The sequence below is a fragment of the Chiloscyllium punctatum genome, chromosome 3 (assembly GCF_047496795.1).
Source record: "Chiloscyllium punctatum isolate Juve2018m chromosome 3, sChiPun1.3, whole genome shotgun sequence".
Lineage (NCBI taxonomy): Eukaryota > Metazoa > Chordata > Chondrichthyes > Orectolobiformes > Hemiscylliidae > Chiloscyllium > Chiloscyllium punctatum.
Window position 1 is genome coordinate 82,900,508 of NC_092741.1, and position 23,164 is coordinate 82,923,671.

Sequence of the window (23,164 nt, forward strand, 5' to 3'; positions counted from 1 at the left end):
ATTAGTACCAATGTAGATGATGACAACTAGCTCCCTCCCTTCCCTTTCCATGTTCTGGGATGGGGCAATGATAGGTGGGAGAATTAGATATCACAATAGTACCTGCTTGAGATCTGGGCTGTTTGTCATCAGCTAACTCCAGAGGCTTTTTAAAATGGTGGTGTGACTCAGATGCAGATACTATATCTCATTTCTGGCAGATGCCATTTTCGCCAGCATAGGGAAGGGGGGAAGATGTGAAGCACACAGGTATGAAATGCAAATTCACTGGGCCACCTAAAATTATTATTTGGTCCAACACACAATTTTCACAACTGCAACAACCCTTCAGCCACAGTGTGCAAACCACTAATTTGTGGAGGTGTAAACATCTCTGTTGGCCTAATCCAAGATGAATATTTCTTTCATTAAGCTTTGCAAATCAACATTTTAAACACTCATAACTTATTTCAGAGATAGAGATTGGTAGCAGAACATGAAGTGGTGGTGTGGTAGGGGTGTCGTCTCCCTCTGCATTTTTCATTGCTTTGGACAACATGTAGGAGATATACCACAGAATGTGGGACTATTCCTTTGACTTTCTTCATGTTCAGCAATTCAGAATAGACTCATCGATAAAACCAAAAATTTCTTTCTGCCTCCCTCCAACAAATTCCAACAGATTGCATGGTAGGCTTAAATAAAGCTGGTCATCAAGATTATGCCATTGTGCATTCTGGAAGAAAGGCTGAAATATAATTAACAAAATGCCTTATTGATTATGAAAAACATTTGCAATAGATTGCTTATTAATATCAATGGCTTTCCTAGCAGCTGCAAAGAGAATTCAAACCTGTGAGAAACCAGATACTATTTAATTGCAATTCATTGCCAAATTCTTTCATGGAACATCCTTGCTGAATATGATGAATTCAGGCAATTATAACATCTTGAGGCCACTGACGCATAATTGCAGAAAAATATGGACACTTAAATCAACACTGGCTTACTTTTTCTTTTCCTAAGAATATTTTGCAACTGTACCTTTGTTCAATACTTTTCAACATAGCGCCTTATGTTCAGATTCGGGTAAATTGTTTATATTCTTATGGCAAATACTGTATGCATGAATATTACCTACAATTCAAAGACAATTAAAGAATATATCTGCCTTCAGCAGAATGAGATTGCCCTGGAACCCTCCCAAACATTTTCCACAATATTTTCCCTCACATTCTGAATGATATTGCTAATTCAAATATGCACAGAACAATGACATGTTGTATTTCTAAAACATCTTTAACACAGGAAAATATCACAAGGAACTTCACTGAAGTCTAATTAGACAAATGCTGAAACAGCATTAAACAATAGCTAATAAGCCAAAGGCAAGTTTTATCTTGACAGAGGTGGAGAAGTGGAAACGTTTGACAAGGAATTCCAAATGTTCGCATTAAGACAGTTGAAGGCACAACTGTTAGTAAAGGAAGTGGGAATGGACAAGAAGACAACTGGAAAAGTGCAGAATTCACAGAAAAAGGTAGGGCTGGTTAAGGTCTCAAGATAGAGAGAGGAGTAAAGTCATGGAGTGATTTAAACACAAGTGTAAGATTTTCATAATTGAGGCATTGGAGATTCAGGAAGTAACGTAAGTCAGTGATCAAGCTGCGATGGGTAAACGGGACTTTGTATTAGGATATGGACAGCAGAGGTCGCATGGAACCAAGTTTGGGCAGATATGAAGATGAGAAGCCAACCAAATGAGCACTGTAAAACTTGAATTTGAAGATATCAAAACATGGGATTTTAGAAGCAGATGGGCTGAAGCAGGTTGTTATTTCCTGAATCAACTTCTATCTCTATCCAAGATCCAAACAGTATGTAAGCTTCATTCATAACTAAGCAGTACCATGTACTACAGGGTGTGAATATAAATTACAATTATCATACATTGCAACCAAAGAAAAATGTTCATAATTTCTGAGTAAGATTTGGATTATGAGACAGGACTCACAGCAAAATTCTATGCTATAGAAAAATAAGTAAATCTTTCTATATATTGGACAAAAGTGCAAAATTACTTTGAAAGTGCTCTATGGTCAACTTGCAAAATGAGCTTTTTAAAAAACTGGAATAAATAGCCTAAGGATATAACCTAAATCCTCTCAAGAAAACTTTCAATATTATACATAAATCTTCTATTTTAGAGGTGGAGTATGAGGAAGTCACCAACGATTATTCCATAACTTCAGATTCTGGTTATTTAATGATTAGTAAATGATCTGATATTACACAAAGAAAACAACATGAAAAATAAAAAGTCAATTCAACACTTTGAAAGTGTAATACTCCAACAACATACCTTGCATTCACGATCCTTAGACTCCTCCAGGTTTCTGACAGCAGTCCTGTGTGCATCCTCCATAGATGCCAGTTTGCGTTTATGTTCTTCTTCCATTCCTTCCATTTGCTGTGTGAGTCGCTGTCTCTCACGGTTGAACTGGCACTGTAGATTTTGTAAGGAATCTTGGGACTGGGATAACTGCATTTCCAAGCTTTGTTTTAGCAAAGATATCTATAGCAGACAGAATTTAACAGTGAAACAGGGATTCAAGATACAGTCTGTTCTGATATAACGCAGTAGTTCCATTCCCGTGCGATCCCATATTATAAGAAAATTGCTTAATAGCAGCACCATTTAAACAAATGGGACTGGAATCATGTTATAGCCAATACAGGTAAGCAAAGTTTGCATTCTACAAATAATGGTTTAAATTATTCAATCACCAATTTGCGTTGAAGAAATACGCATTATAGCAGAACCGACTGCAGCAATATTTACAAATCAAATGTAAAGACACTAATTAAATTATATTGAACTTGACTTGGTAGGTTAAACATATCGTTATATTTAATCTCAGAGACATGTAGTGGAGATTCATCTCACAAATTAAAAGCAATGACAAATGACTGATGAACATTAGAACAATAACCTTCTTTGCACTACACATTAGGCCATGCATTCAAGCATTCTCTGGAGTTCAGCAATTTAAGCAAAAGAATTTGTGAAGTTGAATTACTTATACACTTTTATTTTAAGGTTAGGAACTTGGAAAATAACTGAACAACTGGAGAATATGATTTTGAGAACACAATGTCAATTTTCTAACTTCACACTTGTCTATGTTGCCCAAAGCAACAAATTATAAAATGAAAGGCAAAAAACAGAATTTAGGTTCAATTCCAATTTGTGAAGCAGCCTTCGCTCCATCTTGAGGATGCTATGAAACTTGATTTTCCAACGTAAGGATCTTAAACCCAAAGACAGGTCTATCGACATCAGTGATTCATGGCACAAAAGTTAGCATGTTAGAGGCTGCAGTGGTGAGTGGAAATGAAGGCAGGACACGATAGAAGTAGGCCATGTTCTGACTCATCTCAACAACCATTGCTGTGGTATCCTTCTGTGTATGATCTTAACAAAATGAGGACCTTCATTTTTTAAGTGGCACCATTAATATAGAGCTGGGACCCAGAATAGAGCAGAATAGGGTTAATGACATTTTTATTACTCCGTTCATCGTTTGCCCAATCTTCCACATTTTCAGATTAAATGAAATGGTTTCACTGCTGCCGCTCCAGTTCCTGCTAAACTGCAAGTAGTCACATCAGCTTCAGAATCAGAAGGCAAGCTCATCTGAGCTCTCTAATGACCTCAAATTAATAAGGAAAACAATTTCACTTTCCTGTCTGTACTCTTTCTCCAATCCTCCCATCCGCTGCCCTCCCACGAGACCCCTACACTTAGGAAAACTGTCTGAATCAACAATAGAGCTGGCAAATTGGCACACAGGCTGTCACATCAACTTGTTTTTGTGTTCCACTTCCATTCCATCCTGATTTAGGATGGGCAAATCCAGCCATTAAAATGTTCACTGTTTTTTGAACCATAGACTACTGGCCTCAATGCAAAAGAACAGTCAAGACCACAAAAAAGAAGTGGAAAATGATTCCATATGATTGATTTAGTCAGAACCCAATAAATGACATTAAAGATGTAATTTTGGATTTCTGTGCTGCACTCACTAAACTTCAAGAATGCCTTCATATCAATCTTCAGTTTTGATTTTTGCTCTTTTCTTACTTATTAAAGAAAGAATTAACTTTCATAAGGTATTGCATTTCAAATACTTTGGGTGTCAACAAACATGAGATAATGAATCTTCAAAGAACTGCACTGTATATTTAAAAAATATTCTTCAACATAACCACAGCAAATTTATTACCTTGGGAATACTTTAACAGGGAACTTTTGCAAATTTTTATTCGTGATTACGAATCTTATTATCTAGTACATCTGCAAAACACTGCCAATAAACTAACGTGTATATTGTAACCAATCTATAAACATCAAAATGCCAATCATTCAAATCACAGCAAGCATGAGTGATATTTGCTTTCTATCAAATTACTTTCCGTTCATGCACACATACAGAGTTTAGTAGCACAATACTTCATGCACAGATAGAATGTTTTAACAGATTAAAATCAACTGTTTTCACTTCAGAAGCTTATAAGACACATTGCTTAATGCATTACAGTATACTAAACGCCATATCTTATACTCATTCTTCACTATGTAATTTCAATTTTAAACAGCAGGTAAAAGAAAAATAATTAGTGTTCAACATTAGTCTTAAATAATACTGGGCCATGATTCTTCTTAATGAAGACAAAACTTAAAAACCATTAATCCTTCATTAATCAAGATCTCTAATGAAAATACACCAAATTCAACCACATTATACATTTTACTTAATTGCCATCTGATCTTAGATGTTAGGAAAAGTTAAGAAATGGAGCAACAACAATAAAGTCACATAAAAATGGGAATGGTGGACATTGTTACTGGACAAAACAGAAAAGCTTTTGAACAAAGTGGAAAAGAGAAACAGGTCCACACAAACAGCCTGTTCCCATGCAGTGCTCAAGTAAAGCTTTTTATTGTGAGAAAATTTAAGACAAATAAATATCCGCTTTTATAACTTTAGGGATTATAAGACCTTTCAAAAAAAATATATGCACTAAAATATTATTTCTTCATATGCTGGACACTGTCTTAAGGATTAAACTACACAATTTTAATTCGATATAAACTAGGTTAAATCTTTTCTGTAAGTTAATACAATTCATGTGATGAGGAATGAGCGCAATTCAAATAATGCAAACATGCAATAATCACACACAAATATACATATTGCATACATATGTATGTATATGCACTACAGGCAAAACGAGCACTCTATTAGATTTAAGGCCAATTTTAAAATTTTTCATGTTTTAAAACAAACAGCGCTTTTCCAAGATAGGATAAGTATTCGGAGAAATGTTTAAACATGAATAGATCGAGCAATGCCAGCATGCCACACCTACAGGTCAGGTTTCAGGCAAGATGAAAATTGCATCTCACTTACATTACTGATAGATTTTTCTAAAGCTTCACCTAGAAAGTGACGCTATGAAAAAGATCACAAAAATTAAAAAGAAAAATCAGAATCTAATTCTGAAACTAAGAAACACAATTTGGAGTAAAAATGGAAAGTAAATACCATTGTTTATTATAAACAGTGTGACAATGTCACACAGTAAAAATGATATAGGTAAGATAATGATATTTTCAACATTTGCACATTCACATTGAATATGTTACAAACTGTAACAACTGTTTATGATTGTCAAAGTATTTTGTTTATACAAGACTCAAATAGTATAAAAAGCAAAATTCACATCAAAACAGTTTTTTTTGAATTTGTAAAAGTCACTAAAAGAATAAAAAGGTTAGAACATAGAACATAGAACAATACAGCACAGAACAGGCCCTTCGGCCCACGATGTTGTGCCGAACTTCTATCCTAGATTAAGCACCCATCCATGTACCTATCCAAATGCCGCTTAAAGGTCGCCAATGAATCTGACTCTACCACTCCCTCGGGCAGCGCATTCCATGCCCCCACCACTCTCTGGGTAAAGAACCCACCCCTGACATCTCCCCTATACCTTCCACCCTTCACCTTAAATTTATGTCCCCTTGTAACACTCTGTTGTACCCGGGGAAAAAGTTTCTGACTGTCTACTCTATCTATTCCTCTGATCATCTTATAAACCTCGATCAAGTCACCCCTCATCCTTCGCCGTTCCAACGAGAAAAGGCCGAGAACTCTCAACCTATCCTCGTACGACCTACTCTCCATTCCAGGCAACATCCTGGTAAATCTTCTCTGCACCCTCTCCAAAGCTTCCACATCTTTCCTAAAGTGAGGCGACCAGAACTGCACACAGTACTCCAAATGTGGCCTAACCAAAGTCCTGTACAGCTGCAACATCACCTCACGACTCTTGAATTCAATCCCTCTGCTAATGAACGATAATACTCCATAGGCCTTCTTACAAACTCTATCCACCTGAGTGGCAACCTTCAAAGATCTATGTACATAGACCCCAAGATCCCTCTGCTCCTCCACCTGACCAAGAACCCTACCATTAACCCTGTATTCCGCATTCTTATTTGTTCTTCCAAAATGGACAACCTCACACTTGGCAGGGTTGAACTCCATCTGCCACTCCTCAGCCCAGCTCTGCATCCTATCTAAGTCCCTCTGCAGCCGACAACAGCCCTCCTCACTGTCCACAACTCCACCTATCTTTGTATCATCTGCAAATTTACTGACCCACCCTTCGACTCCCTCATCTAAGTCATTAATAAAAATTACAAACAGCAGAGGACCCAGAACTGATCCCTGCGGAACTCCACTTGTAACTGGACTCCATGCTGAATATTTACCATCTACCACCACTCTCTGACTTCTACCGGTTAGCCAGTTTTCTATCCAATTGGCCAAATTTCCCTCTATCCCATGCCTCCTGACTTTCCGCATAACCCTACCATGGGGAACCTTATCAAATGCCTTACTAAAATCCATGTACACTACATCCACTGCTCTACCCTCATCCACATGCTTGGTCACCTCCTCGAAGAATTCAATAAGACTTGTAAGGCAAGACCTACCCTTCACAAATCCGTGCTGGCTGTCCCTAATCAAGCAGTGTCTTTCCAGATACTCGTAAATCCTATCCCTCAGTACCCTTTCCATTACTTTGCCTGCCACAGAAGTAAGACTAACTGGCCTGTAATTCCCGGGGTTATCCCTATTCCCTTTTTTGAACAGGGGCACAACATTCGCTACTCTCCAGTCCCCTGGTACCACCCCAGTTGCCAGTGAAGACGAGAAGATCATTGCCAACGGTACTGCAATTTCCTCTCTTGCTTCCCACATAATCCTAGGATATATCCCGTCAGGCCCGGGGGACTTGTCTATCCTCAAGTTGTTCAAAATGTCCAACACATCTTCCTTCCTAACAGGTATCTCTTCTAGCTTATCAGTCCGTTTCACACTCTCCTCTTCAACAATACGGTCCCTCTCGTTCGTAAATACTGAAGAGAAGTACTTGTTCAAGACCTCTCCTATCTCTTCCGACTCAATACACAGTCTCCCACCACTGTCCTTGATCGGACCTACCCTCGTTCTCGTCATTCTCAGGTTTCTCACATATGCATAGAATGCCTTGGGGTTATCCTTGATCCTATCCGCCAGGGATTTTTCATGCCCTCTCTTAGCTCTCCTAATCCCTTTCTTCAGGTCCCTTCTGGCTATCCTGTATCCCTCCACTGCTCTGTCTGAACCTTGTTTCCTCAACCTTATGTAAGCCTCCTTCTTCCTCTTTACTAGACATTCAACCTCCCTCGTCAACCAAGGCTCCCTCACACGACCATTTCTTCCCTGCCTGATCGGTACATACATATCAAGGACACGTCGTATCTGCTCCTTGAAAAAGTCCCAAATTTCCACCACATCCTTCCCTAACAGCCTATGCTCCCAACGTATGCTCCTCAAATCCTGTCTTACAGCATCGTAATTTCCCTTCCCCCAATTGTAAAATCTACCTTGTTGTGCGCACCTATCTCTCTCCATAACCAAGGTGAAAGTCACAGAATTGTGGTCGCCATCACCAAAATGTTCACCCACCAACAAGCCCACCACTTGTCCCGGTTCGTTACCGAGTACCAAATCCAATATGGCCTCCCCTCTGGTTGGACAATCTACATTAGGTTTTGATTATGATGTTTTATCTACATAATCTGTGAAAGTGTGCACTGCAAAATATTTAGAAAATATGTTTAACAGTAATAATAAATATAATGCTGCAGAAATTCTGCTCTCTGCATTCAACATTCATTTTGATTTGGAAAGGCTACGGGGAAGTGCACAATTAAAGCAAAGGACAATTTTTATGTTTTCCATGCATTGTTAGCAGTAAGTGTTCCCAAATTGTAGAACAAGCAGATTAAAAGCTCCTTCTGCATTATACAATCAATTAATCATAATGCAGTCCCAAAAGTGTACCATCTTCAAAGTAATATCCAAATTTTTCACACCCAATTAATTAACGCAGTTTAGTTAATGGCTAAGATATGAAACTGCTCAGATTCACTTTACTTCATACCTTGCATACAAAGCTTAGCACAGAAACCTGAATGACAACTTTTCTTAAAAGAATGAATATGCAGTTTGAAGAATTTACGTGGCTACCTTTAATGCCTGGCTTTGAGCTATACTTCAACAGCTGTGCTCTCCAAAATAATGGAGTGAGACAGTGTAGTTATTTGGGATGTCTGGACAGCAGCCTCAGGCATCTTAAATTTACAATACATCAACACAGCCATAACATTTTGAAGCTCCCAGTAATATAACTGCGTGGACAAGTTCCATTATTCATTAGAAAAAAAAAGAGAAAATAAAATTTCAACAAAAACTTTCAAAAAGAATTACAACCAAATTGATTATCTAATCTAAATATGCTTCTCTCAACCAGTTAGTTTAACTTTTGTAGCACGGAAACGTTTTGAAACAATTATTTGGGACAGAAATCAGTTGTCACATGGAAAAAGATAGGATAATTAGGAGGAGTTAACATGGACTTCTGAAGTGGAAATCATATTTAATTAACATGCTGGAATTTCTTTGAGGAGGTAATAGGGTTGTTGATGGTAGCATATTTGATGAGTGTAGATGGATTTCCAGAAGATGTTTGATAGTGTCTCAGAAGAGACTTGTGAGGAAAGTTGTAGATCATGGTATAAAAGGGACAGTGGCAATGTGAGTACAAAATTGACTGAGTGATAGAAATGAGAGTAATAAATAGTCAATAGATATTTTTCAGGCTAGGGCAAGGTCTGTTGTGGAGTTCCCCAAGGGGTTGGTATTGGGACTGCTGCTTGCCTGATAGACATGAAACTTCTTGTTGTGCATGGGAAAATTTTCAAGTGTTCAGATGACACAAAACCTGGAAGAATTCTAAACTGCGAGGAAGACATGTAAAACTACAAAAGGGCATAGTCAAGTTGGTGAAGTGGCAGACAGGTGGCAGTTGAAACTCGATGCAGAGAGGTGAGAGGTGAATTGTTTTGCCTGAAAGACAATATAAAATAAGGGGTACAATTCTAAAGAAGATGCAAAACCAGATGAACCTAGGTGTATTTGCGCAAAGGTCATTGATGGCGGCAGTGAGGTTAAGAAAGTAGTAAATAAAGGATAGTGTTCGACCATAAGATGGATATGATATTAGAACAGAGGTAGGCAGGTCAGCCATTGAGTTTGCTCTGTCATTCAATGAGATCATGGCTGATCTATTGATCTAATAGCCCTCAACTCCACTTCCTGCTGTTTCCCCAACACCCTGGATTCCCTTACTGTCTACCTGTGACTTGAATATACAGAATGCCCTCAACAGCCCTCTGAGGTAAAGCATTCCACAGATTCATTACCCTCCGAGAAAAAATTCCTCCTCATCTCGGCTTTAAGATCTCTGTACAAACCTTATTCTGAGATTAGGTCCTTTGGTCCTCCTCTTCTCAAGTGGAAACAATTTTCCACATCTACCCAGGAGAAAGTGAGGACTGCAGATGCTGGATATCAGAGTTCAGAGTGTGGTGCTGGAAAAGCACAGGTCAGGCAGCATCCAAGGAGCAGGAGAATCAACGTTTCGGGCATAAGCCCTTCATCGGGGGGTGTAGTTGGGGGGAAGGCAGCTGAGAATGTGATAGGGAGGTGAAGGAGAAGGTGATAGGTAGGAGAGGAGGGTGGAGCGGAGAGATGGGAATGGTGATGGACAGGTCAAGATGGCAGTGCCGAGTTGGAGTCTTGGGACTAGGATAATGTGGGGGGAGGGGAAATGAGGAAACTAGTGAAATCCACATTGATCCCGTGTGGTTGCAGGTTCCCAAGGTGGAATATGAGGTGTTTCTTCCTCTAGGCATCAGGTAGTGAGGGTTTGGTGGTGAACGAGGCCCAGGACCTGCATATCTCCTTGGCGGAGTGGTACCACGCTTTCTCCCCCTCCCCCCCACATTATCCCAATCCCAAGCCTCCAAATCTGCGCCAACCTCCTGACCTGTCCATCACCTTTCCCATCTATCCGCTCCATCCTCCTCTCTGCCTATCACCTTCTCTCTCACGTTCATCTAACATTCTCAGCTACCTTGCCACCCCCTCCCCATTTACCTCTCAGCCCCCTGGCCCACAAGTCTCATTCCTTATGAAGGGCTTATGCCCGAAACGTCGATTCTCCTGCTCCTCAGATGCTGCCTAACTGCTGTGCTTTTCCAGCACCTCACTCTCGACTCCACAACTACCCAGTCAAGTACCCAAAGAATCTCGTATATTTTAATAAAGTCACCTCTCATTCCTCTATATTCCAATGAATTGTAGCCCAATCTACTCACCCTCTCCTTATAATGCAGTCCCTCCATACCTGGTATCGGCCTCATATATCTTCTCTTGTCCACCTCAATTCCAATGTATTTGCTATTAAATAAGGTGTCCAAAATAGTTCACAGTATTCCAGCTGTGGTTTGACTAGAACCTTGTATAGTTTTAGGACAAATCTCCCTATTTTTATATTCCATTCTTTTTTTCAGCTTTATTAGTGGGACCACAGAGTACCAGAGCAAGGTGATGATGCGGAACTTGTAGAAGATACTTGGTAGACCTCAGCTGAAGTATTGTGGACCACATTATAGGAAAGATGCAAGGCATTGGAGAGAGAGCAAAAGCAATTCACAAGAATAGTTCCAAGCATGAGAAGCCTCAGCTATGAGATTAGACTGAAGTTGGGATTGTTCTCCCTGGAGAAAAGAAGGCAAAAAGGAGATCTGATTGATTCTTTCAAAAATCATGAGCAGGCTATAGAAAGTAGATAAGGTGAAGCTGTTTCCGTTTATGAAAGAAACAAAAATGAGAGTGCACAGATTTAAAATAATGGGCGAACGAAGCAAGGGTTATGTGAGAAAATATCAACGTTTTCACACAGCAGTTAGTTAGGGTAATGCACCGCCTGGAATTATGGTGGAGGCAGGTTCAATTGATGCATTCAAGAGAACAGTGGATGGTTCTTTGGATAGTACTGGTGTGCAAGAATATGGGAAAAGGCAGGATATTGGCATGAGGCAATAAAGCAGGTGCAGACATATTAGGCAGAATGGCCTCCTTCTGTAGTAAATCTATGATTTTCTGATTCTACTGTTACCATTTGTTGCATTAACAAGTTCTTCCTCATAACCACCCTTCAACTCTTGCTAAAATCTGCATCTCACAGCCCTCTTACAATCGGCAAACAGAACAGTTCTTTCTTTATATTAAAGCAAAATACGGTGGATACTGGAGATCTAAAACAAGAACAGAAAGTGGAGAAACACAACTTTGGCAACAAAAACCAAAATGAATCATTTTGGAACTGAAGGAGATACTTGTATTGCTGTTCATAAAAGGGAGAATTAAGCAAGTGGATCAAGGGTGCCCAGAGCAAAAGGCAAAGGGATAGCTATTGGTCATAGAGAAGTGGTATTTATTAAAAAGATAATAAGATGATAATAACAGAAAATAGGTCAGCTGTGCTGACCGCAAACATATGTAAACAAGGTATTAATGGCAGGGGCAGGGGAGGGCATTATAATCAAATTGGGGGTCAGAAATCTCCAGCTCTTCTTTGGCTACTTTAAAATATTTATTTTGTTCTTCAACTTCATCAAATCTACCCTTAGTTTATTTTCCATCAATATCAAACCCAGCATCCTCAACCTAACCTTGTCGTTAAATCCCTCATCCTAGCCTAGTAAATCTCCTAAACATTTCTCAAGGATCTTCACATCCTTACCAAACTGGAAATCTGTCAGACCAAGGCAGCTTTCACAGGAGTTTGGATAATATCACTAGGCCAGCATTCTTCATTTTCTAATCACGCAATATAGTTACCACCTACACTATGAGCTTTGATTTTCCACAATAATCTTTGACGTGACACCTTATCAAATGCCTTCTGGAAATCTAAAAGTAGTACCAGCACCTGTACCCCTTTGTTCACAGCTTCCTCAAAGAAGTCCAACAAATTGCTTGAACATGGTTTCCTGTTTACAAAAGCACAGTACACACCATGATTTTAAACTTCAACATAAATTTAAAATATCTTAAGGTATGGTAAAGTAGACACTGACAACACTTTTGTGAAATACATTATCTGAAAAGATCACTGAAATAAATGTAAGCAGCAACAAAACTTGATGCCAAGGGGTCTGAGTAGTGGTAGCCCACAAACCCACCAACACACTAAAACAGCAGCTAATGAACTTGAAAGACCCTAAGCAGACAACAAGCAAAACTAATGTCATTTACAAAATGCCATGCAAGAACTGTAACAAACACCACATTGGACAAACAGGCAGTAAACTAGCCACCAGGATACATGAACATCAACTAGCCACAAAACGACATGACCTTCTCTCACTAGTATCCTTACATACAGATAAGGAAGGACACCACTTCAACTGGGACAATACATCCATCCTAGGTCAAGCCAAACAGAGACATGCACAAGAATTCCTAGAAGCACGGCATTCCGAACCGGAACTCTATCAACAAACACATTGACTTGGATCCCATTTACCACCCCTGCAAAAAAAAACAGGAAATGACATCAGCACAGAAAATGACATCACCAACCCAAGGAAACACAAACATATCAATAGAAAGCAGGAAATGTCAGCAGTGCTTTGTCTGGGGGCTCACTGAAGATGTTACCTAGTATGATGATGAAACGTCTGAAAGCTTTACTGAAGCTTTCAAAACTTCCCTTTCCCTTGCATCCGAAACATAGAAATACTTTACACATGCTGCTTTACAAAGTGAATAAAATCTTGAATTCAAACAGAATTACATTTGAAAAGAAATCACTAGAAATTTAACGAACGACCATCATTAATATTAAGTAAAATGTAATGAAATCAAATATAAACCAACTTAGTGGCTTTGCTGTTATCTACAAGGTAGAAGTCAGGAGGTTACAGAACACTTTCAACATAATCAGGAAGCCCAAAAATATCGATAATAAAGCAGCATATTTTATTGGCAACCTATCTACCGGCACACGAGTGTTGAGAGTGTATGCCATGCCATCTGGAAAATGTGCTGTAGCAACTCACAAAGGCTCTCCATCTCTCAAATCCACCATCTGTAACACCAAGGAGGACAAGCTATAAAAGAACTTAATAATTTGCTAGCTCCCTTCCAAATCACAGACCATCTGCAGTTAGAAATATATATCTCTGCATCTTCACTGTCACCAAGTCAAAATCCTGAAAGTGCCTATCAAACAGCACTGTAAATGTACCTTCACCTCTTGAACTGCGAGAAGGGCAATTCTTCACCATCTTTTTCAATGTGATCAGGGTTGACCTCCTTAGAAGTGTCCACATTCCAGAAATAAATATAAAAAGGAAGACTACTAATGCGTACAAGCAAAGGGATCTTACACAAAGAATAGCTACTTGCTCCCAGAAGTCCCCTACCACTGTTATCAGTTGAATTATAACTTTGAACAAGTTGCAACCTTCAGGACAGAAAAAGTAAAATAAGAACAATGTAGAAATGTATAAACATATATGATGAAATTAGTTAAAACTTTCCAGAGGGATGCTAACCTTTATTTAGTGTTCCTAAAATTTTCAAGAGGCACTTTAAAGCAATTTTTCCAATCCAATCATGTAACAAAAAGTCTCAGGTTTAAGGAAATGGAGTTTCTTTTGGCTTGAGGTCATTAATGATATTTTGCTATTCAAATAAAATTAATGCAGCAAGGAAAATGGTTTTGCAGAAGTATAAATTGAATTTAAACATTAATGTTTTAGAGCCAAGAAAACCTAATCACCTGATTCAGCAGATCTTCTACCTTTTTCTGCCAACCTTCTTTCTCCACACTATTTTCCTGGTCCTTCAGGTGGGATAGTTGAGCCAGAGCAGACCGTTTATCTTCTTCATGTTGTTTTTCTAACTTCTCACATAATTTTGCATGTTGCTCCCTAAGATAAATACTTTACTTCAGTAACATAAAATACAAAAAAGGTTGGAAAAGTTAATCGTACATGAAGGCAGAAAAATATTTAGGCAGTGAGTTTTCTCAAATCATGAAGTTGGGTGATTCAATAAGGGAATAGTTAATGTTCAAAACAAAAACTCTGGTTTGTCCAAAGATAATCTCAATTTTTTCAGAAACCTTGCTTTGAGGACATAGCCGCAAATGTTATGAAATTTGATAGCTTGTCAGAGGTTTGTGAAAAGTTCATGTAACATGCTTTGAGTGTAATTCCAAACCTCTCAATTCTACAAATGATATACTGATATGACAATTGAAACCTTGCAATGTAACTGCAAAACAAAAGAGTTGACACAGTTTGACACAGAATAGACAAAAAAAGTGATGCATGGGGTAATACTTGGAATAGAAAGCAGTGTCAAGAAATACACAAACCTTTGTACAGAGAACATGCATAGCAAAAGCAGATAGAATTCTTTCTCTCAACTGAAACCTTATTTTTTAGGTTATAGCACACTAGAGAATTATCAGCATTTATACTATTTGATGCTGAACTGTGTCATTAATTATATCACAGGTATCTCAGCCTCCAGAGGTTCTCAAAATCAGATCCCAGTCTTCAGTGAATGGAATTCACTCCACAACATCAAGAAACAGCTGGGAGCACTGGATATTTGAAAGCCCCTGAAAATATTCCGGCAATGACAGTGAAGATGTGTGCTCCAGAACTTGTCGTGCTCCTGGCTAAGATCTTCCAGTATAGCTAAAGCGCTGACATCTACACAACATTAACTTTTGCCCAAGTATATCTTGCACATAAAAAGCACTACAAATCCAATCCAGCCAATTACCACCTAATAAGTCTACTCTTGATAAATAGTAAAATGATGGAAGGTATCATCCACAGTGCTATCAAATAGAGTACATATAGTAATAACCTGCACACTGATGTTCAGCTTGGGTTCCACCACGGCCACTCAGTTCTTGAACTCATTACAGCTTTGATTTTTAAAAAGGGTAAAAGAGCTGAACACCAGAGATGAGGAGAGAGTGAATGCCCTTGTCATCAAGGCTGCACTTAATAAAGTGTGGTGTCAATGAGTCCTAGCTAACATGGAGTCAACGGGAATCAAGGAAAAAAACACTCAGCATGTTAGAATCATACCTGGCACATAGGAAGAAGGTTGTAATTGTTGGAGATCAGTCATCTAAGCTCCAAAATATCTTTGCAAGAATTCCTTTGGGAAACCACCCTAAGGCCCAAACCACCTTCAGCTGCTTCATCCATGACTTTCCATTTCTCATAAGGTTAGAAGTAGGGATGTTCACTGAAGGTTGCATAATGTTCAGTACCATTTGAAACTCCATAAGTTTCGTCAGATGCTAAAGCAGTCCATGTTCAAATGCATGACCGGGACAATATCCAGGCTTGGGCTGAAAAAAGGGAGAAAGTGAGGACTGCAGACGCTGGAGATCGGAGTCAAAAACTGTGGTGTTGCAAAAGCACAGCCGATCAAGCAGCATCTGAGGAGCAGGAGAGTCAATGTTTTGAGCATAAGCTCTTCATCAGGAATGTGGATAGTGTTTTTACAGGAGGTAGGGTGGAGGAGGTAGTCCAGGTAGCTGTATGAGTCAGTGGGTTTGAAGTAGGTGTCCGTGTAGAGTCTGTCACCAGAAATGGAGACGGAGAGGTGACTGAGTTGGTCCAGGAGAAATTGAGGTTAGGGTGAATGGTGTTTGTGAAGTTGATGAACTATCGAACTTCCTTGTGGGAGTGAGAGGTGGCGCTGATACAGTCATCAATGTAGCAGAGAAAAAGGTGGGGAATGGTTCTGGTGTAGCTGCAGAAGACAGACTGTTCCATGTACCCGATGAAGAAGCAGGCATAACTGACACCCATGTGGGTGCCCATGGCTACCTCTTTGGTTTGGAGGAAGTGCAAGGATTCAAAGGAGAAATTGTTGAGGGGGAGGACCAGTTCAGCCAATTGAATAAGTGTGTCGATGAAAGACTATGGTTTGGGTTGGTGGGAGAGAAAGAAATGGAGGCCTTGGAGACCTTCGTCATGGTGGATAGATGTGTACAGGGACTGGATGTCCCTGGTGAAAATGAGGTATTGGGTGTTGGGAACCAAAAGTCATGGAGGAGGTAGAGGACGTGGGTGGTGTCTCGAATCTATGTGGAGAGATCCTAGACCAATGGGGAATAGAATGATGTCAATGTATGAAGTGGTAAGATCAGTGGGCAGGAGCAGGCTGAGATGATGGGTTCACCGGGGCAATCAGGTTCGTGAATTTTGGTTAAGAGGTAGAACCTGGCGGTGTGGGGTTTCTGGATTACGAGGTTGGAGGCTGTTGGTGGGAGATCCCCTGAGGTTTTGGAAGGTTTGGGAGATGATAGTTTGATGATGAGAGGTGAAGTTGTGGTCGAGGGGACAGTAGGAGATGTCCACAAGTTGGCGCCTGGCTTTGGCAGTGTAGAGGTTGGTGCATCAAGCTATCACTCCTCCCTTACTTGTCTGCTGGTTTGATGGTGAGGTTGGGGTGGTAGCGGAGGGAGTGGAAGGCTGTGCGTTTCGAGGGTGAGAAGTTGAAGTGGGTGAGTGGTAGACAGGTTGAGGCAGTCAATGTCACGGCGGCAGGTGGAAATGAAAAGTTTGAAGGTGGGTAACGGACCAGCACGTGGTGTCCAAGTGGAGGCAGGAGAAGGGGTCCTCGGAGGCTGAGTGGGAGCCCTGATGGAAAAAGTAAGCATGGAGACAGAGGCAGAGGTGGCAGAAGAAAAATTCGATGCCACAACGCAAGTTCAATTCATTGATCCGGGAATGTACTGAGATGAAGGTGAGGTCTTTACTAAGGACTGATTGTTCATCCTCAGTGAGAAGGAGGTGTGATGGGGATGGTAAAAACATGGCAGGACTGGGAGCGAGGACCTGGTGTAGAGCTAGAGTTAGTAGTGGGGCGGAAACTGTCTCTAGAATAGATGCGGTTATGATACCATGAGCAACGTTACCAATGGAAGTGACGCACACCATGGGTGTCAGGGGGCAGAAGCAGTGCATTCAGTGGCATCCGTGAGGGCGGATGTGATGCTTCGTGTAACGTTGGCGATGTCTTCGACGGCGGCTGTATGGTTGTCAGCAGTGTTCCAGTGAGTGACATCAGTGGGGGTGAAAGTGGCTGAGGCGATGGCTATAATCATGATACGTAGATGAAGTGTTTGGTTTTTATTTATGTATATTGCATATGCTAATGAGCATCAACAATATTCAAAAACATTGTCTGAATGAGGTGCACTACAGTCTACTAAAGCTGTACAGAAATGCATCCTCATTTAAAAGAAAACACACTGACTACCTGCAAAATTTTCTTACAACTGTTTCTGCTTCAAATAGCCTTCAATTTTCATGTGCTAGTAATCAAGGAACTCACACTTAAGTCAGGAATATCATGTGTAATATCAAGAAGCACCTTTAAAAAGCTCAAAAGTATCAGTTCAAGGGAACACCACCACCTGTTGCTCCTCTCCAAATTACTCACCATTCTGACTTGGAAATCTATTGCCATTCCATTAAAGTTGTGGAACTCCCTTCCTAACAACATTGTGGTCTACTTACACCAAGCAAATTGCAGCAGTTCAAGGAGGCAGCCCACCAGCACCTTCTTCAGCAACTCTGAGTACACATGAAAAGCCCATGAGTGAATTTTAAAAGTTTTGAAACAGCAAGGTAAGGAAGGCCATAGAGGCTTAAAACCAATTGCAGCTAAGCTGGTTTAAGTGAAGCTTTTATGCCCAAATTCATCCAAACATGAGCTCTTCATATGCTTCTAGTAATTCTCTATAGTAGTAATCTCATATTTCCTTTTTGATGCACTGTTTACTTTGTGGTTCTAAGACTATCGAACAAAATGCTTTGCAAAACAATTGCTTTGATTTTCAATACCTCCACATCTCTTAGAAATGTAAATATCAAAATCCGAACTTCAAATTCATCCCCTATCTCTACACTACATTTCTAGGCCTATATTACAGGTTACATGTTCTTTTCCTGTGATCCTGATCAACGATTGCTCCTACCTTTACTACTCTTCCACATTTCCCAGAACTTACTGCTTGGTGTCTAGTACTTTCCTATGTCCTTAAGATGCCCTTTCCTTGGCCAACATCATTGCCTTTCTCATTTATGCTTGATTGCTCAACTTGCGATTCCATTGTAAACTCACCGAACACGTTCTTGGCAAGCATACGTCTAACTATGTGCTGATATACTACAACTTGATGTCAATTTGGGATGTAACAAAGCATCTTTCCAACCCGTGTCCAAGTCCTAAATGGTAACCCCCTTATTTTTAAATTGTGTCCTCTGGATATAGTCTCCTCAAACCAGGCAAAACATCTTAACGTGTATTGCTCTGCCTACCTTTTGCAACATTTTGTCGATTTCAATGAGATCAGCTCTCATTTTTCAAAATTCTAGTGAATACTGGCACAATTTCTCTTGGGAGTGGTGAACTTTTGGAGCACTCCGTCTCTCTCCACCAACAGTATCTTTCCTGAGAATGACCTGCATAGGCTACTCCAGGTGTGCCCTAAGCCACAGTACTCAAATCTTTTGCAAGAAAGACTAACATTCCATTAACCTTCCAAATAATTTGCAGTTCTTGTGGGTTAGTCTTCGGTGATTTATTAAAAAGGTGACTAATGTACTTACTGATATTATGAAGCTATCTCACATTATCAGCACATCACAACACCCTAGTCCTCCTTGTTAGTTTTTCTAGATGTCAAATATCTTTGAATATTTGGGTCCAAGTCCTGGTCTCCATGCAGCCATGTTTCAGTAATGCCACTTGTATCTAGTGCATTTAGTACTATTTGTGCCTCTAGATCATCTACCTTGTGAAAGCTACATACATTCACATTGATTGCCCTTAACTTTGACATCTTTCATAAAATTTACTTTAAACATATTTAATAAAATTTCCACATGTTACTGAAGCATTTAAAGTTACACTCCATAATGCAATAATACCTCATTTTAGAATGTTTTCAGGAACCTTTAAGATAACTAAGAGGGCTTTAGACAGCTTATCCAAAGTTTGTGTTTGATATCAGTTTTAAAGGAGGTGTTTTGATAGGCTATCCATGCATTCCAAATACATTCTATACATATCTACATTCTGAAATTGTGAGCATTTATGTCTCAGGATTCATCAGGAGATTTCTGATTTATGGTAATGTGTCTCTCATCAAGCAGATTCAAAAGTCTCCGATTTTTATTAAAGACTTGGAAACAGACTGATAACCAATATTCAAAGTTCTATTTTAAACAAATACAAAGACCATATTACTCTGTTTTTGTGTTTTTTTTTTAATTGTAGACTGAAATGAGAAAAGAGCCATTAGAAAAGCAGATGTTACAAGGATTGTTGCATGATTTGATGGCAAATAACTTTATAGTCACTATGCAAACTGTTTGCACAGCTGTGGGTTATAGCAGTGGCTGCGGATGAACTGTAGCTGAAAGTTTATGTACAAATGGAGCTTTGGTCAGCAACAAGTAGCAGATTGGCTTGTGAATTCACAGATCAATTCACAGGTCTTCTGCCTGCCAACAATTATGTAATTGATTCTCAGGTAGCTGAACAACTTAGGGCTGGGAACAAGATGTAGAGAAACTATTCAAACCACCAGTCCAGGAGCTCATTCTGTTCTTGGCAGAAGAATTACCACTTTAAACCTGAAGACCAAGAAGCAGTACTCTGATCAGTACAAGAGTCATCTCAACATATCCAGTGAACCATTGAACTGATTTTCCAGAGTTCCTGATTCCAAAATACCTGTTTTATTGTTACCTGTTTGGTATGTGCGTTTGTGTATAAAGGGGAGCCTAAAAGGGAAATTAGAGTTTTAGTTAGGAGTTATATGTGGACTGTTCACATCTGTTTACCTGTATCTATTGTAATAAGTAGCGGTTTTTGTTAAGTACAGAAACCTAGTCTGTGCTTTCTGTCAACCTGGGCCTCAAAGCCAGGTAAAGCAGGGGGGGGGTCTTTGTGTCCTTTTTACAGTGATTAACTGTTGTGAACCATCATTGTAGTAGATTATTCAATGAGAATATTAGAATTACCTTACAGTTGCTTTCCAGTTTTGTTCCAAATCTTTTTCCATTTTTTTCAATTTGAGTTTCTCCTGTTCTTTTACTTCATTCAGTCTTGCCTCATATTCCTGTCTTTGCTGTTCCAATTCTCCCTATGATATACAAAAATGTAATTGTTGTTACCGTAGTAACCATTTAAAAATTACAAAATAAGGTCACTACGACTAAGACCATTTATTTGCAAATTCAATTGTTGGCAGAGGTGCTTTACTCCAATACTTTTGTTTTGCTTCATGAATGACCATATCTTTATGATCTATGCTCCGGCATGTCTTAGTGGAATGGATGGGATAACTTACCACAGGGCTACTAATTCTCTCTCATCTCTGGGATAACACACTGGTCCACCAATTCTACCATCTACTTTGACAGTTTGCAAATGCCAGTTGGATCACCTCTACTCAACTGAAAGGAAATATTTCACAACATGGCAAAACAGATCAAATCTTAAAGTAGGCTAATTTTAATGACTGATTGATCCAGCGATAATTTTTTAAATGTAACAGTCACTGAATTAACCCATTTGACTAAATGGGGAATGTGGCATTCAAGATAATAGTAACAGAGCATTAGTGTAGGTAGGATAAGGTAGATTGGGACGAGCCTCCTTGCTTTGCCGCCATACTAAAATTACTGCATGAACATCCATCTGGCATTAGTACTCCATGCAGCAAATGGAGGAGTGCATGGCGGTCAGTATCTCAACAGTGTTTCAGGTTGGAGAGCACCTGGTTAACAGCCACTCTACAGGAGACAAGCATGCAAATTCACAACCCAAAGCAAAGTGGTCACATGAAAATTTGCAATGAGAAAGAAATTGCAAATTCTAATGAGAAAACATAAATTTCTCTCATTCCTGACACCATTCCCAACTCCATGTGTGGATGAAAATTTATCCGTGTGTCATTTTTGGAAGATCCAACCCCTTAGTATGCTTGACAAGTTGCTGAAACCAAATCAAACACAAACAAAAAAAAACTGCTCCTTCAGTCTCAAGAAACCTTAATAATATAGTAGAAAACTCTCTCACCAGATTAATTATGCAACAATAAATGAGCATTAAAACTGCTCAGCTATAGCAAAAGTCTTAGAACTCAAATCTTGTCGTGCAATTCCTTTAAATTGGTGCAATGAATTGAAATATTTTCTAAAGTTATCAGTCCCGACATGGAACATAATACAATGAACAAATTTGAGAAAGACTTGTGAGTCAAATCTTGTGATCGCTGGATTGACATTTTTACTTCTTTGTTTAGAGAAAAAAAAGACTTCTTGCCCAGAGGATAGCATTTTTGACTGTCTGTCAGTTCTGATCAGCCAACCAACTGTTCACAATTATGGAGGACTGTGTGGACCATTTACTCAACTCTATAAGACAGAAACTGCAGCACACTTCAATATGGAAAATAGAGGTTCACAATGCCTTTTTAGCAGGAATTTTAAAAATGGAAATATAGGAATTGTTAACTACAATGTAGTCATTAGTACTTGCACGGTAGAAAGGGAATCACTTGTCTGCCTGAGTTTGACCCTGGTAGAATCCAGATCTTTTTGTAGCTTTTCCTGCGCATCCTTCAGGCTGGAAATATGTCCTTCAGCTGATCCTAGGCCTTGTTCACTCTTCTTCACAAGGTCTTGCAAACGGTATACCTAGTAAAACAGAAAATGCATTCATCATTGACCTAACAAGTACTAATGCTTACCAAAAGAACTTCAAAAAAGAGCAGTGTTCATTAATCCTGTGCCTATTTTCTGATCCAGACTTTGCTGCTGATCTCCTTTCTTATTTGTTGACATGAAATTATCTCAACAATGGAAAAAGTGATAAAAGCATATATTTTCACAGATCCCGACTCTATATTCAGATAGACTGTAGGGTTTCTGACTTGATACTGAACATTACGGGTACAATTTTCACAGAAATTCTCTCACTGCTACTTTGGTAGATATTTTGCAGAGATAGCCACTTTTCTTGTACTGTCAGGATTTCCATTATTCTTCTCTCAAGTCACCACAGTGAAAAGGAAAACTTCCATCTTTATTATTTTATGGTTCAAATTCCTTTTGATTTAAATATTACTCTTGCAAATTACATTCCAAGTGAGCACATTATTTTTTTTTAAGAGATCTCAGTATAACCACTTTGAGTTTATTTTCTCAATTATGCAACAAATATTAACATTTCCAAGACAAGAAAAAACCAAAATGAGCTTGGGTTGATTTCCCTTTTCTGCAAAAACAAGATAATGCATATTTCTGGGCTTGCAGGTATCAAATTCTGGGTAAATCCTTCATCAACCCATTGATATTCCAATTCAACCAACTCACCGACCGCAAGACATATACAACAACCAACCAGCTCTGACAAATATGAGAAGAAAGATTGCTATGAAAACAATGCTGATCTTTCCTTTCTTCTCAGATAAACTCCTCCTTTCTTCAGAGTGAAAAGAACAGATCAAAGTGGCATACTCTCCACTTGCCTGGATGGGCACAGCTCCAACAACACTCATTAAGCTTGACACCATCCAGAACAAAGCAACC

At 39.3% G+C, this 23,164-nt stretch overlaps 1 protein-coding gene across 13 annotated transcripts in view; it reads right to left on the bottom strand.

Annotated features, from left to right (window-relative positions):
* The window catches only part of fam184ab (family with sequence similarity 184 member Ab), a 172,494-nt gene that overhangs the window by 58,837 nt on the left and 90,493 nt on the right, over positions 1-23,164 (bottom strand). For 7 of the 13 annotated variants that reach the window (XM_072555907.1, XM_072555902.1, XM_072555910.1 and 4 more), the window contains exons 7-11: positions 22,109-22,270; positions 20,591-20,712; positions 14,296-14,458; positions 5,454-5,495; positions 2,342-2,554 (exon numbers count right to left, since the gene is read on the bottom strand). In XM_072555907.1, the coding sequence (XP_072412008.1) occupies positions 2,342-2,554; positions 5,454-5,495; positions 14,296-14,458; positions 20,591-20,712; positions 22,109-22,270 (702 nt within the window). The remainder of the gene's footprint in view (positions 1-2,341; positions 2,555-5,453; positions 5,496-14,295; positions 14,459-20,590; positions 20,713-22,108; positions 22,271-23,164) is intronic. The other 6 variants (XM_072555913.1, XM_072555912.1, XM_072555905.1 and 3 more) reach the window with 3 other exon arrangements.